The sequence below is a fragment of the Miniopterus schreibersii genome (assembly GCF_964146895.1).
Source record: "Miniopterus schreibersii genome assembly, chromosome: 15".
Taxonomy (NCBI): Eukaryota; Metazoa; Chordata; class Mammalia; order Chiroptera; family Miniopteridae; genus Miniopterus; species Miniopterus schreibersii.
In genome coordinates, this window is record NC_138115.1 from 24,835,889 (window position 1) to 24,851,473 (window position 15,585).

Sequence of the window (15,585 nt, forward strand, 5' to 3'; positions counted from 1 at the left end):
CAAGTAAGTTCTGGGATACCTCATGCTTCCAGATTTTGTACTATACTATGTCTCAACGTTCACACAAATCCTCAAATTTGGCTCCCTTACAAATCTGGTCTCCCTTGAGCAGATAAACCCATACATGAGGTGACATGGGCTCTTTCAGCAACGTTTTACAATCTGATTTAATCAGACTAGAGTAAATTTAACAAAAATCAGTAAAATGAAGGACATCGTAAAAAAAACAGCATGAAGCCTGAAAGTACAAAGGAGAAAGCCCTAATATCCTTCGTGTGTGTGTGTGTGTGTGTGTGTGTGTGTGTGTTTTGGGGGGGAAGGGGGAGCGGCAATGAAAACTTGCTTCAGCTGCACTAGCATACCTGCCACTCACTGTGCAGTTCAGGCCAAAGGATGGAGTTTCAAGTAACCCTTAATTTCTTTCATCAAGGGTTCACATGACAACTGTAGGAAATCCAACAACCAAACCTGCCTCATGACTATTAACCGAGCAGACCATTTGGAATGGCCATGGTTTCCCAGGGCACTAAATGGACCTTAGGGAATTTGGGATCGGCATGTAAGACAAAATACCGTCAGCAACACTGGATTTGCTAATGTCAGTCAATTATTTGAAACTGACCACCACAAAATGGTTTTTCAATCTGTGAACCTGGTATTTCACCTTGTAAAGTATATGGGAAAATTAATAAATACTGGAATGAAACCACTAAACAAGGTTGTGGCTATTATCTCTAGAACTTTAAATATATATAAATCAATCCATCCTCACTTTTTAGTTGATATGATTTGCTGATATGATTTAGGAAAAAGGACATTTCCTTTCAGGCTCCCTTTCAGCCCTCTGGATCTCTAATTCTCCAGATCAGAGACTCTCAATCAGTAGCACATCTCCAGGCTAGTGGGCATTATCAGGCTTTCCTCCAAGCTCCCAGTATGATGAAAAGGAAAGCTGACATGGTTACCTCCACCCCCAAGCTGCTTAATACCTTCAGTGTCACAACCATTTCTGTGACTTCAGCACCTGCTAGTGATTCTTCCAGCCCCCACAACCCCCAACATGCAAAACCCACACGTCAGTTTCAGGGAAACAGAAAAAAGCATCTTTTCACAGTGTTCTGAAGGTCAACCAACTCTGGATTACACTAGCTAAAAGGAGCACACAAAAATGGTGAGGAAGGTGGGGAGAAGCGTCATATAAGTATCCTGATACATTTTTTTCTTATGAAGCAGACACTATGATCTGAGCTATAAGCTGAACAATTAAAAAGCAAGAAAATGACTGAGATAACAGATGTAATACTTTGACTATGGTTAAAGAGGTAATATCATTCTCAGCAACAGGATGATCAATCTCCACGTCGGTGTAGTGGGGTTGCTCTAAGCCATAGAAACAGAGTTGTGGTTTTTTATTTGTTGGCCCAAGTTCACTTACAGTGGTATCTCTTACAGTGATATCTTTGCCGTGGAGCAGGTGAAAGTACAGGGCAGCTAAGTCTGTAAAGAGCCCAACCCCAACCCTCAATTCCAAGACATGTATATACGTAGCTCACGGTACAACCTGCAGCTCTGTAAATCAGTGAGGCTCCAACAGCCAGTGCCACTAAAACGCAAAAGTGATAAAAAACAAACACTTGGAAAATTAGATCAAGGGGGAAACTCTGGCCCATTTGTACTTTTCCCAAATATTAAATTAGAAGATTTTATACCCTAGAAGGTAACTTCAACTTTACTTTTGTGGTGTCATTTTCCAGGTTTTAAAAACTACTCTCGCCTGAGGATTACTTGTGAGAATAAAAAGGTGGAATATTTTAACGTATCTGCTTCTGAGGCTTAATAAAATCACAAACACTTGAAAGGGAGGGCAGTTTGAAAAGAGGAACGTGGGGGAATCCAAGCTCAATAATACTACTATTCAGAAAGAGGAAAATTTTACATCCTGTGTAGGAAAGAGCATTGTTAGCCATGTTAATGCAATCCGATCTCCTCCATACAAAGTAAAAAGTACTCCTCATAACTCGGGGTTATTTCCATGAAGTTTCCAGTCTGAGGATACTGAATAAAGAAAGTAAGAGTGATATCTGACAAAAGCAAAAGTAAGTTTTATTGCTATATCTTACAAATGGAAAAAGAGAGGTGTTTCTTTTGCATAAATTACGGTGAAAAAAAAAAAAGGCAATCTGACGCCAAAGGGTCGTTTTATTTCCAAAATAAATGTCCAAATGACTGGACTCAAATGGTCTGTCTACGGCAACGCTCGGAGCCTCTAAGCGAAAAATTTGTATTAAGTCAACCAGCGTGGCTCGTTCACAAAAGTAACAATTAAGTGCATGAGAAGGAAATGAATTAAGTGGGTTAAGTGCTGGCCGCATGACTGTGTTTTGAGACCTGCTCACAGGAAGCCACTGCATCCGCCTGAATTCACTGTCAGTCACGCCGTCTCTCGGTTCCAGCCGCGCCGCAGCGAGTCGGGGCGCGCACAGGTGTCCGGCCGGGCCCCTCCCGCACGGCCGGGGCGGCGGCCGCTCGGGCCCCACGGCGGCCTGTTTCCTCCCGATCAGGGCGCCTCTTTCAACCTCGCCCAGGCTCCCGAGCCCAGGACACAGGCAGCCCCCTGCCCCCGGGCCGGCCCCACTTCCCCGCCCCCCTCCTCCGGCCGCGCCTCCCGGTAATTACCGCCCGGCTCCCACCTCCGGGCTGCTCCCGGGCGCCCGCAGCCGCCAGCAGGCCTGCGTCTGAGGGCGGCCGGAAGCGCCTCACGCCCCCGGCCCGCGCCCCCGGCCGCGCCCCAAGCTGGGGCGGCCCCGCGTCCAGGCCGCGCCCCCAAGCCGAGCCCCTCACGCCGGCGCTGCCCGGCACCCCTCCCGGACCGATTCCCGGCTCTCCGCTCCCGCCGGACGGGGCAGCCCAGCCCAGCCCAGCCCAGCCCAGCCCACGCCGCCCCGTCCGGGCGACGCCTCCCCCAACACACCCCCCTTCCAGCCTCGCCCGCGCCCGCCCTCCCGGCGCGTCCCTCCCGGCCCGGCTCCGGGCCCCGCCCAGGCCCCCTCTCGGTCCCGCGACCCCGGCGCGGCGCCGCCACCCCTGCGCTCTCGCCGCCCCTTCAGCCCCGCGGCCGCCGCCGCCGCTGGGTGGGTCCCGTCAGCCCGGCCCCCGCTTACAGATCTTGCCCCGCAGACTCTGCAGCACTCGGACCTCGCGACTGTCCTCGTCCCCAGCCTCGGGCTCCGTCGTCGCAGTCGCCGCCGGCGCCTCGGAAGAAGCCGCCGCAGCATCAGGCGCCGCTGCCGCCATGGTGCCGCCCGGCCCGTGCCGCAGCCCCGCCGCTGCCGCCTGCGTAGCCCCGCGAGGCGGAGCCGGGCGGCCTAGGCTGGGGCGAGACGCGCGCCTGGCCCCGCCCCCGCCCGGCCGCCTGGCCCCGCCCCCTGGCCCCGCCCCGCGTGGCCCCGCCCCCGCCCCACCCGGGTCGGCACGGTCGCCGCTCCCCCGCCCCGAGCCCGCGCCGCCCCCGCGGGAACCTGGCTCCTGGCTTTCCTCCTCTTTGCCCCTTAAAAGCCCGGGCACTGGCCAAGTGAGGCTCCCAGTCGTGGCTCGGAGCAGCCTTGAAACCCCCTGGGAGAAAACGCCGGCCCCCCAGAAAACCCCAAATCCTCTGGGAATTAGGGCCTCGGCCCCAGCGGACTTCGTCTCTCCTGCCGCTGGAGGAACCGCCTGCCCGTGGAGACGGGCCTTCCGACAGTGCGGGGACCTCAACACTCCCGCAGTGAAAAGGAGCCGAGGGGTGCATTAGAGATCCCCTCGATAGCATCCGTGTGCCCCCTGCCCCAGGACACATACGACCCACAAATCCTTGTTTTTAAGCCAGAACACTGCTTTGCAAAAGCTGGTGCAAGGAAAGGACCACAGTCCCCGGTTACACCGCGAGCGCAGTGCCCGACACCCACCCGCAGGGACATCCTGAAGCCTTCATCACCCCTCGTGTATTTCGGAAACAGGGCCAAGAAGGGCTGGGTGTCCCCATCAGAGGGCTTGTTAAAAAGCTGATTGACGCTAGGAGATCTGTCAGCCTTTGACTAGCTGTTAGCTTCATTTCAAGGGAACTCTTGACAGTGAGTAAACCGCATGAATAATGCCCTGGTATGCGATGAGGAAGATGATTTCCTGGTCTCGAGGTGGTTCGGTGCGTTGCCTTAAGAAGGAAGAAACTGTGACTTAACAGGGCAGGGTATTGTTTTCTAGGGCAGCAAGAGGCATCAGTCAGTCTGTCAACAAGTCTTTGTTGAGGGCCAGGCTTAGTGATAGACTCAGGGACTGCACGGCCATCGAGGCGAAGAGAGCCCCAGCCCTGCGGCGCTCAGGCTACCGGGCGGCACAGAAGGACAGGCACTGGGAGAAAGGAGCTGAGATTAGGGAGGACACTGGGGAACCTTCCTGGGAAGTGCAGGAGGGGTGAACTGAAGGCAAGCCAGGAGAGGCAGAAGGATGACAACAGGTAGGGGCCACTGCGCACAGGCTGGACAGCTGGCCGGAGAGAACCGCCTCAGTGTGGGCCTGTGGCTGAGGAGTGGCCCTTCCAGTTTTGGGTGTGTTGTTACTGGTCATCGCTACATGATTTTTACACATGTTGGAGAAAGTGGACTTACCTCCTCTTATGTGGGTGTTTTGCTGTCATTTCAAACACTAAGTCCAAAACTTGATTTTCTATTTTTCTTCCCAAAGCTGAGTTTGCAGCCACATTCTGTTACCTTGGCTAAAAACTTCGACACTTTTTTTTTTTTAATCCCTTGTCTCCATAGGTTTTCAGTTGCCACATCCTTCTGACTCTGCCAAAATCTCTTCTCTCCCTTCCCTTCCTTTCCGTTCCCTGGCGTTGTTGCCCTTGTTAGGATGATCGCCACTGGGATAATATCAGCGTGTTACAGTGTTTGTTTGTTTCTTGTTTTTAAAAGGTCATGAGTTTATGAGGCAGGCCGACTCGGGTTGGAGTCTAATTCTACCACTTTTATATGTGGGACATCTGGGCAAGCTACTCGACCTTCCTGAACCTGATTTTTAACAGTAAACTGGGAATGCTATACTTAGCCTTCCTTCTCCGAAGGGTTATTATCAGGATTAAATAATAATTGAGAGTATGTGCGTGGAGCTCCAGGTGGCACGCTGGGCACGCAGTGGGATTAACTCAGTAAACATCACCTCGTGCTCTTCTCTAGGAGGTCTCCCATCCCTCTCATTCCTCCTACACACCACTTAAATTAATCTTCCTAAAACAAAAATTGGAGTTTGTCACTTGTCAGCTAAAAAAAAGCAATGGCTTGATTCATCCCTTCAGCCAGCGAGCGAGCTACACTGCAGGTCATGAAGAGTGTTAGCAACGACAGCAGAATAAAATTAAAATTCCTCGGGCCACTGTCTGCCGTTGCAACTGGACCCAGCCTACCTGACCCCTCCTCCCACCGGCCAGCCCGAGTCACTTTTCTCACCTGCCTGACTGCTAGCCTTGGCCTTCTTCCTGCCTGGCCAAATGCGGCCGTGTCCATCTGTCTATCACTTTCTCTCCTGGACAGGGGCACTTATTCCTACCTTTCTGTGGCATTGATCACTTTCTACGTGGTATTATGTGCCTGTGTACTTGTTTATCTCTGCTCCTAGGTTCATGTTTTTAACTCCCTTAACAAATACCTGTTGAGTAAATGGATCAAATCATGTTTGCTCACTTACTTCCTCCACTCTGCAGACTTGAAGTTCTCCTGTTTTGAAAATTCTGATTTGCATTTATTATTTATTATCGGACCTGTCCAAATGGTTAAAATAGGAATGGGAAACTTTAATAGCATTCTGTAATTTGAAGTGAAAGGCTAGTATTATAAAACTTGGTTCCCTTCGTTAAGATACCAGTATCGGTACCGTATTCTCCTGATTTCTCTTCTTTTTCACTAACTTAACCCTAAGTCCATAACTCTGTTACTAAGTCGTGACTAAAGTTATGAAAACAATTTTACATGAAGTGACTCTCCCCTTTTTCTCTCTTTCAAGCAGCTTCCTGTCGCCGATTTCAGAATTATCATGGTGTTTCATTAAAACCCAGAAATTCTATTTTTTCCTTCATCCAAAATGACTCCTAATTGCTCTGACTCTGAGTGAACATTTAGGGACATGATGATTCTTTTACTGATACTGCGTCTGATTTGCAGAGACCTTTCACAGAGTCAGTGTTTCCTTGTTGCAAAATATTTGGGAAATAAAAAATGTGTAAAGACTAATAAGAGTTCCTCATAGGACAGTGATAAGAAGGCTGTTCCACCTTGCTCCCTTTATTGCCCTTGCATTGTGCTTAAAATGCTTCTAGAGTCCCTCGCATTTCTTCATGATGTTTAGTAACTGGAATAATGTTGCATCATGCACAAACTTGCACTTCACTTCCTTCCTCAAATTATTAATGAATGTGTTTAAAGGCCACCTCGCCTATTGCTACCCCCTCTGCTCTGATGAGCAACCATTCACTACTCTGTCCTTTCCTCTTTTTTCATGCATTTTTAACCCATTCAGTCATTGTCACCCGTGAGCTGGCTTCCTTCACGGTGCCTGAGGTAGGAACACTGCACTGCCTCTTAATAACAGTGTGTCCCGTGGCCAGGAACTAATTCAGAACCTGTCAGTTACCTGGCGTTGCTCTGAGTCAGCGCCCATCAACCTCTCACACGGCAATGAAAGGGGTATCTCCTGGTCCCGAGTTATTTATTACCTTCTTTCTGTTGAGTCAGGAGAAGAAAAATGTGCTTTCTTTTTAGTGTTTGAACAGAGATCAGTGTCATAGGGCTGTACACTGATGAGACCTAACTATTTCTAGTGCACCGGTGGGAAGACAAGTTCTTTTGGTCACTGATGACTTGATTTCCCCAGTCACCTCATCAGAGTGCTGTTTGTGTATTAAGTATTCTTCAGCCAGTTACAATGTACAAACCTCTAAACCAAGCAGCACTTTTTGTTTTGATAAAGTTGGAGTGGTGGAAGGTGAGGTGAGAACTTAAAAACGCAGAGTATTTTTGCAGAATATTCTGAATGTACATTTAACATTTTACCTTAAGATCAAACCAGGCCATAACAAGGCTGTGCCCAAAAATACGGATAAGATTTTATCCTAAAGCTTCCCGTTCCTCCACTAGAAATAAGGAGAGAGATTCAACAATGCAAGTCCAAGGGGAACTTCTCTGAAAAGTATCACTACCTGCTGGCAAAGCACAGAAACTAATAGCGCCGTGTACTGAGTGCTTACTCTGTGCCAGATTCTTTGGATACATGGTGGATATTATTATTGTTGGTTGCTTTAGTTGTTGTAATTCCCATTTTATAGATAGAAGATGTCTCTGAGCACAGAAGGGTGAAAAGACTTCCACAGGTCAGGCAGCTGGTAAGTAGGACACTGGGATTGGACCTGATGCGGCCTGACTGCAGTGCACATACCCAGTCACAGTACTCTAATGCCATCCTGGGGTCAGCCATGTCCCACTGGGTAGTTTTCCCCAGTGCTGAGGGTCTAGGTGAGACCAGTTCTTAGAGGAAGTCATTCCTGATGGTAAGAGCAACTTCTGAGCAGCTTCCATGGTATTTTGGAGGTGAAAAAGCTGGTTGGGGGTTGAGTCCCAAAGGGGAGAAGCTGGTTCCAGAAGAGGCAACTGTTATTTGAGCCAAGAAGGGCACAGGTTGCTCCTGGAGACAAAAAGGAGTCTAGAAGGAAGGGACTGGAAGTGCAGGGCAGTTTGGAGCAGGAGGAAGAGAAGCCACCAATTCCTGTACTAGCCATTTTATTGCATAAGCAGACTTCTGTGGGTACAAAACAATTTTATTTCCCCCTCCATATCCTTTCCTCCCTGCCCTGGGACTAAACTTCTCTCCTGCCTTGGGTGAGGTCTCACAGAGGATACTCATGTCAGTAATGTAAGTGTCCACTGCAGAATAATAATTGAAACTTCTTATTTCAAAATAAAAGCATCTCCTCTTCCTTGATTCAGATCTGCCCCAGGCAGGGGGGTTTACAGGGAAGTGAGGGTGGGAGGAGGGGTTGGAGGGTGGGGGGAAGATAAGATTGAATTCTTGCCTTTTTTCCTGGGCTCCTTCTGCTCTTACCAACGTTGCTGGCTCCAAGATCAAGGTCTGGCCCAATTCAGTTTCTGGTGAGAGCCCTCTTCTTGGCTTTCAGATGGCACCTTCTGTCTATGTCCTCACATGACCTTTCTTTGATGCATTCACATGGAGAGAGAGAACGAACTCTCGAGCATCTCTTCTTATAAGGACACTAATTCTGTTGGAGCAGGGCCTCTCTCTTATGACCTCATTTAACCTTAATTCCTTAAAGGACCCCTCTACATATACAGCCACAGTGGGGATTAGGGCTTCAACATATGAAGGGGGGGGGGTGCGGCAGACATTCAGTCCATAACAAGCTCCCACAATACCCATGGCACACACTGCCAATCCATCACAACACTTTTCCAACTGAAGTTTAATAAGCCTCAGAACATTGTGTTCAGCCTCTCAAGGTCAAAGTCTCTCTTGAAGCTGAGATGCATACACGTGTCTCAGTTTTCCCCAGGGAGCTACAGCCATGAGAGACTTTAATTCAGAGGAGAGAAATATGAGGAAAAAAGAAGACACTGATGGTAAAGGTGGCAAGGCACAGCACAAAGACCTCAGGCCAGAGAGGTTGAGGCCCCAGCACTGTATCTTGTGCAGACCGCAGTGCTGAGTGTGTTGACCAGATGTGTGAATTGAGAGTTGTTCTTGGGTGAAAAGCTTTCCAACTTGAGTTTTTGACCCTCTAAGAGATTCTTAGTTACCCAATACATTCAATGCATTGGTTTACTGCTTAAACTAGCTAGGGAGGGTTCTGTTGTTTCAAGGACAGATACCACTGATATGTTCTTGCACTTTATGTGCTGATATGCCCAGCTCTTTGCAGTTCTCTGGATGTACAAAGTAGTTTTATGCAGATCTGCTGTACTCCAACTGCTCCCATCAGACCACTTAGGAGGCTCTTGGCTGCAAGTAACAGAAAAACTGACAGAAAATGGCTTAAACAATTACAGTTTATTCTGTCCATAAAAAAGAAGTTCTTACAGGTCCTGAAAAAGTTAAAAATAGAATTACAGTATCATCTAGCAATTCTACTTCTGGGTATATACCCTAAATAATTGAAAGCACAGCAATGTTTATACCCATGTTCATAGCAGCATTATTCACAGTAGTCAAAAGGTGGAAGCCATCCAAGTGTCTATTGACAGATGAATGATGTAAGCAAGACGTGATATATACATATGACAGAATATTATTCAGCCTTAAAAAGGAAGGTAATCCTCACACATTATATAGCAAGACTGAATCTTGAGGACATTATGCTAAGTGAAATAATCCAGTCACAAAAGACAAATATGTATGATTCTACTTTTATGAGGTTTCTAGAGTAGTCAAAATCCTAGAGACAGAAAGTAGAATGGTGGTTGCCAGGGACTAAGTGAGGAGAGGATTGAAGGGTTATTGTTTGATGGGTACAGAGTTTCAGTTTTGCAAGATGAAAGGTGTTCTGGAAATGGATGGTGGTGATGGTTGGGCAACAATATGAATGTTAGTTAATGCCTCTGAATTGTACACTTAAAAATGGTTCAGAAGATCACTTTTATGTAATGTACATTTTTCCACAATAAAAACTTGGGGTGGGGGGTATCCTTTGGTACACAGCCCCAGGGATGATTAATTCATCAACTCAATCATGGCAAGGTTCTTGGTTAGCTTCTATGCAATTCTTTTGGCTTTGGCCTCATGGTCACAAGGAGACTGTTGAAGCTCTAAATATCTTAATATCCAATGGCAGGAGTAAGCATTTTTTCTATTTTTTTTTTTTTTAAATCAGGGAAGAAAACCCTTTCCAGATAGTTTTCTGGCCCCCTCCCCCATGCTCCTTCCCACTCTGACCAAGTATATTTTTCTTAAATCTCACTCGTAATCATGATGAATGTATAATTGTCTTGGCCTGATCAATAGTCCCTGGATCTGGAGATGAACTCGCCTTCCAAAAGTGCATTGCTGCCTGAGACCTGAGAGCTAAACCAAACCAATGTTCTCTTGTGAAAGAAAGGAAACCAATAGCTATACAGTAGGCAGCCAATTCCGACCACCATACCAACATACTACTTATATTTCAATAATAAGTTCAACTGAAAATATTTCAATATATGTAATATCCAAGATTTACCTCCTGGTTTGCATCATAGAATTGGCCTCTTCTTCCTTTGTGTCACTCTAGTACCCCGTGTATACATTCATTGGAATGCTCATAACACACTTACCGTTCTCATTTGTTTGACTGTATGTAAGATTCTCAAAGGCTGGACAATATTTTTTTTATCTTTGCCTCTCTAGTGCATAGAAAACATAAAAAAAAACAACACAGAAGGCACTTACTAAATGTTTGATGAATGATGAATAAATGGGCAAATGAATGAGATGACCTGTTCAGAGAAGCTGCTAATAAATGAACTCAGCATTCTGAATTTAAAACCCACAAGGGAAACAGAGCAGAGCCCACAACCACGTTGGGCTGAGCCTGGGCTTTGCAGAAAGCTTAGGTGCAGAGAAAAGGCAACGCCTCAGAAATCAGATGAGGAAGGAGAGAGGGAAGGAGGCAGGGTCTGGGGTTTGCAATCCTCCCCTTGGGCTGGGGCTGTGTATGTCATAAGAGGCTCATTTTTGGCAGAGACGCCAAGGAGAGCAGAAGCTCGTGGGTCATGAACTGTCGTCTAGTGGTGTGCTAGATCTAAACATCTCCCATTTATTGTGGTTTGTTGTGGAAGTTGGAAAAACTGATTTCAGAGTAGCAAGTTGTTTTCATATTTGTTATTATGGCCAAATTTCCAGGCAACCAAATCAGCCTGTGGCTACACGTGAAACCTTGTTAACATCATTAACTCAAAGTTCTTGATCTTGCTTCCGCCTTCCACTTGCCCGAGGGAGTCCACCTCTCTCCGGTGATTTATTTCCAGGAGTGCCCGAGTGGTCAGTTCAACTCGCCATCGGCAGAGTGGAGGCTGCTGTGGGTTTGTTTTGTTCTTCCTTTCCTGCTCTGGCTTCCCGTTGTCACTGTGTCTACTCAGGAAGTAGCTTGGGGACTTGCACCACTTTATGGTGTCTGCTGTGAGAATGTCAAAGCCCAAACCGAGAACATTGTCCTTTGCTTCCAGGTGTCAGCAAAGCTGGTAACAAAGGCCATCTCCCCGATTCTAGGCCCCCAAACAGCACTGCTTGGGCTCAGAATCTCTCATAAAATCATCTCTCTGTTCTGGTTCTCATTTCTTTTCCCATCAGGCCTCCAACCAGTCAAAAATGCCAGGCTGGAAGCAGGAGACTTTTACATTGTGGTTAACTCAACAGATATTTCCCATCTCTAGAAAAAGCTAGATAAAAAAAAAAAAACACAACAAAAATGCTATGCTTATACATGTTATAAAGGGCCAGGGCTTCATTCTCTTATTACATTCCTGATCTCATCCTCTTAGGAGAAGGCTGGGGAAGTCACTTTGCACATCTCCACTTCCATTGGGTTTACAACCATGAGGGTTCTTCTGCTTTGCTGCCTTTGCTGTAGAGGTCAGGAAAGCCAAATGTTGCTTTTCCAGCCTCCCTGACAGCTAGAGTTGGTTATGTGACCCAATGAGACATGAGAGGGCTTTTAACATTTCCTGGTAGGAGGGACAGATGAAGCTGCCACCACACCTTCTCTCTGTGGCCCTTACCTTTTTCCTTTATTGAACATGATACAATGCCTGGAAATGCAACCTCACTGTTTTATGACCGTGACAAAAAGGCCAAGAGAAGCCACTCAGAGAAAGACAAATGCCATATGATTTTACTCATATGTGGAATCTAATGAACAAAATAAACTGACGAACAAAATTGAACCAGAGGCATGGACACATGGAACAGACTGACAGATCTCAGAGAGAAAGGGAGTGGGGGGGACTGGATAAAAGAAGGGGAAGAGAGTAGCCAAAGAACACATTAGCGTAGCCCAGGCATACAGACGGTAGTGTGGTGAAGGCCAGGGGAAGGGGCGATGGAGACTGGGTGGAGGGGGGCAAGGAGGGTGGGGGATGGGGAACATCTGTAATAGTGTCAACAATTAAAAAAAAAAGGCTAAGAGAATTCCTGTCCGGAAATTTTAGAGCCCCTGAATCAGCTTTGCCCTGCTTTCCTTCAGGCTTCTTGTTACAAGAAAGGAAAATAGATGCCTACTAATTTAAGCTACTGTTTGTCAGTTATCAAAGCCCAAAGCATGATCCTCGTTGTTGCAAGCTTAACTTTTGCACATTTTATGTGCTGATACTATTAAACCATCTCTTAGAGCCTAAGTTGTTCATTCATGAATCTCCTGATGGACAATGCTCTCGATTCATCACTTGGTGGCCCTGACTGCCATTTGCTGCTACCGGAGGAAGGAAACAGGTCTCCGACAAAGTGATGGAGGCAACTGAAGGCAGTTACTTTTGGTGGCATTGGTGCTAGGACCAAGCCTGCTGGCCATCTGCCTCTGGCCCTGTGTCCTGTCTCCATTCTTAGTATGTCCCTACAGAGAAACGCAGAGATTAGAGACAGCCCAGCCCTGTATCAGGCCCTCATGGTTATAGGCCCAATGGAAGGGAAGATGCCTGCATTGACCTCCCGGGGACAGGGTGTTAGTCTTTTCCTAGGTGGCTTCTTTCTGCCTTTAATCATAAGAGGACGAGGTCAGGAACGTAATGAGAGAATGAAGCCCTGACTCCTTATAATGTTTGTAAGCATAGCGTTTTTGTTGTTGTAAATTGTATTTTATCTAGTTCTGAAGACTTTGGCATTGATTTCGTAAAATTGTTCTTCCTATAGGACTGAATTTCAGAGAAAAGACGTGGAAATACAGCCACAAAAGAAATCAGATAATTTGATAAGTTGGTAGCCTATTTGAAATAATTGAAACAAAAAAAAGCCATCAAAATGTAAGCCCTCTAGTTTGTTGTGTTATTGTTTTGAGTTATGTAAGCTGGTCCTTAGTAGTGACCTTCTGGGGCTGTCTCTACAGAGAGATGGATGTCAGGAGTAAGGGTGACAGAGAGGGCCAAGGAATCAAAATCCAAAGGCGTTTAATATAGCATTTGGATGGAGGGTCAAATATGCCACCATCCCTCAACATTCTTACCCCAAATAATCCCCAAATGTTGTAGATGTCTTATCTGAAACAACACAAAACATATCTGTTAGTGCCTCAGGGAAATTGTTGGGAAGGGTGGGATGAAAGGGGAACTGGATTCTGAGGATTCTCTAGTACTGAGCAAAAGATGGAGAGTAACCGTGGTTGCTTACATTGATCGTGTCTTAAATGTGATAGACATTTTATCCGGTGTCCTAGTTTTACATATTTTATACTGAGAGTAAAAATATTTATAAGGGCTTTCCATGAATTTTCTAGAAACCTCTGTATTCAACTCTACTTTTCCACAGGGCCTGGAATTCTTAAATAGGAATTCTTCTAACTTAGGGGTTTTTAGGAATCCAAATTCTATGATTTGGCTGATATTACTATATATACTTAGTGCTGTGTAACAATATCACACACTGGAAAAAATGTTTAAAATTTTAAAAAGCTGTTCTTCATTTAGCCTTTGGGAAGAGAAGATGTAATGGGACAGGTACCCTTCCTCCATTTTTGGATATCAGGGTTTGTCAGCTGCGGCCCTATTGACATTTTGTCCGGTGTGATGGTTTGCTGTTGGGGGCTGTCCTGTGCATTGTAGGATGTTTTACAACATGTCTGGCCTCTACCAACTAGATGCCGCTAATATCTCTCAGTTGTGACAATCAAAAAACCGTCTTCGGACATTACCAAATGTCCTCTGGGAGGCAAAAGCCCCAGCTGAGGTCCCCTGCTCTCTATTAGAGCATGGCCTGTATGACAACAGGGTCATTGTGTCGCAAACCTGTCAAAGCTGAGATCCATGCCGTTCAGACCTCGAGTGGGTGGGGTTCAAAGAAGCAAAGTCCTGATAGAAATTCTACTCTCCATATCAAGGAATATAAATGAGATCCAAGTATGTAATCTTTCCTCGAATGTCCGACCGTTCCATGCCCGCTGGTTCCCCGGAGCAGCAGGCTGCCTCCCTGCATCCCTCTCTGACCCTCTCCCACGCCCACCCAGTGTGCCTGGACACCTTCATGCCCCTGCTCTCCATGGCTTCTTGCAAGAGGAGCTTGTTTTTTTATCTCTTTCTCCTTAGAATCTACCCATGTGGCTTATAGCCCTTCTCTCCCTCTCCGATTTCCCCAATTCTGCATCGAAAATCCCAGAAATCCGGTCTGGACCCTCCACGCTCTTCTCCACAGCTGGGTGTGTGTGGGTGGATGGGAGGAACTGAGCAGCCCAAGCGGCACCAAATTTAGCAGCAGGAGGAAGACAGGAAAAGCTGGCTACGCCAATATGTGTGAAGGGTGGCAGATTTTTTTCACCCTACTCACAAATGTGCAGAGAAGATGTAGCATCTTTATCTCTCTAAAAATTATTCTTATCTTCCTTAGGAGCCTCCAACCACTGAATCAATGGGAAAACTCTCTAGTATAACAATTTAAATAGACATTTTATGTAAATAGTCTGTCTCTCTCCCTTTTAAAAATATATCTTATTGATTTCAGAGAGAGGAAGGGAGAGGGAGAGAGAGAGATAGAAACATCAGTGATGAGAGTCATTGATCGGCTGCCTCCTGCTGGGGATCGAGCCTGCAACCTGGGCATGTGCCCTGACTGGGAATCGAACCGAGATCTCCTGGCTCATAGGTCGATGCTTAGCTGCTAAACCATGCCAGCCGGGCGGTCCATCTTTTTATGTAAAACACACTTAGTTTCTTAGATATCTGCATTCTCTCTTTCTGTCTTGTCGAGTTGGTGTCTGGGTTTTGGGTGGAGTTGTGGCACTCCCTAGGCCAGAGAGAAGAGGGATCCTCAGGTCAGGCCGCATCTTCTGCATCTTTGCTGCTTGCTGCGGTGAGTGGGTGGTCTGGACACTCCCTGGGTTGCATCCAGCCCATCCCTGGGAGTTCTGTGAGCACCTGCTGTTGAGGCGCCATCTACAGCACCTGTGGTCCTGGGCTGGCCGGGCCTGCTAGTGCTCGGCTGTGACTCAGCCTCTGCTCCGGCTGCTGCCACAGACCCCACAGCCTCCATCTGACTCTTGTCCAGAATGTCCACACTGAGTCTTCCTGCTGACTCACCTCTACCTCATGATCCCTGACGCCTGGAGGCCTGTTGGTTCTCAAATCAGCTACTTTCCAGGCCTCTTCTCTGGAGCAGGCGGGAACTCCTTGGTCCAATTTATTCTGTACTGGTCCTTGGGGCAGCTTAGATTATATTCCCTCTCTCTCCCTGCAGAATCATGCTGTGCTGTTGAGTTAAACCTAGATAGAGCCACTCCCAGGGTGGTGCCAGCCAACCTGCATGGCGAGCCCCTCCCACAGTCCCAGAGAAGTCTGCAGAAACCCTTGGCCTTTCCTCCACTTACTCAGCACCCCCCCACGA

The 15,585-nt window shown here is 47.1% G+C and overlaps 1 protein-coding gene across 4 annotated transcripts in view; it reads right to left on the reverse strand.

Annotated features, from left to right (window-relative positions):
* The window catches only part of RASA2 (RAS p21 protein activator 2), a 93,996-nt gene extending 90,648 nt beyond the window's left edge, over positions 1-3,348 (reverse strand). For 2 of the 4 annotated variants that reach the window (XM_081160337.1, XM_081160336.1), the window contains exon 1: positions 3,162-3,348. In XM_081160337.1, the coding sequence (XP_081016463.1) occupies positions 3,162-3,294 (133 nt within the window). In that variant the 5' untranslated portion in view covers positions 3,295-3,348. Of the gene's footprint in view, positions 1-2,388; positions 2,471-3,161 lie in introns of those variants that run through there. The other 2 variants (XM_081160338.1, XM_081160339.1) reach the window with 2 other exon arrangements.
* Positions 3,349-15,585: the final 12,237 nt, after the last annotated feature.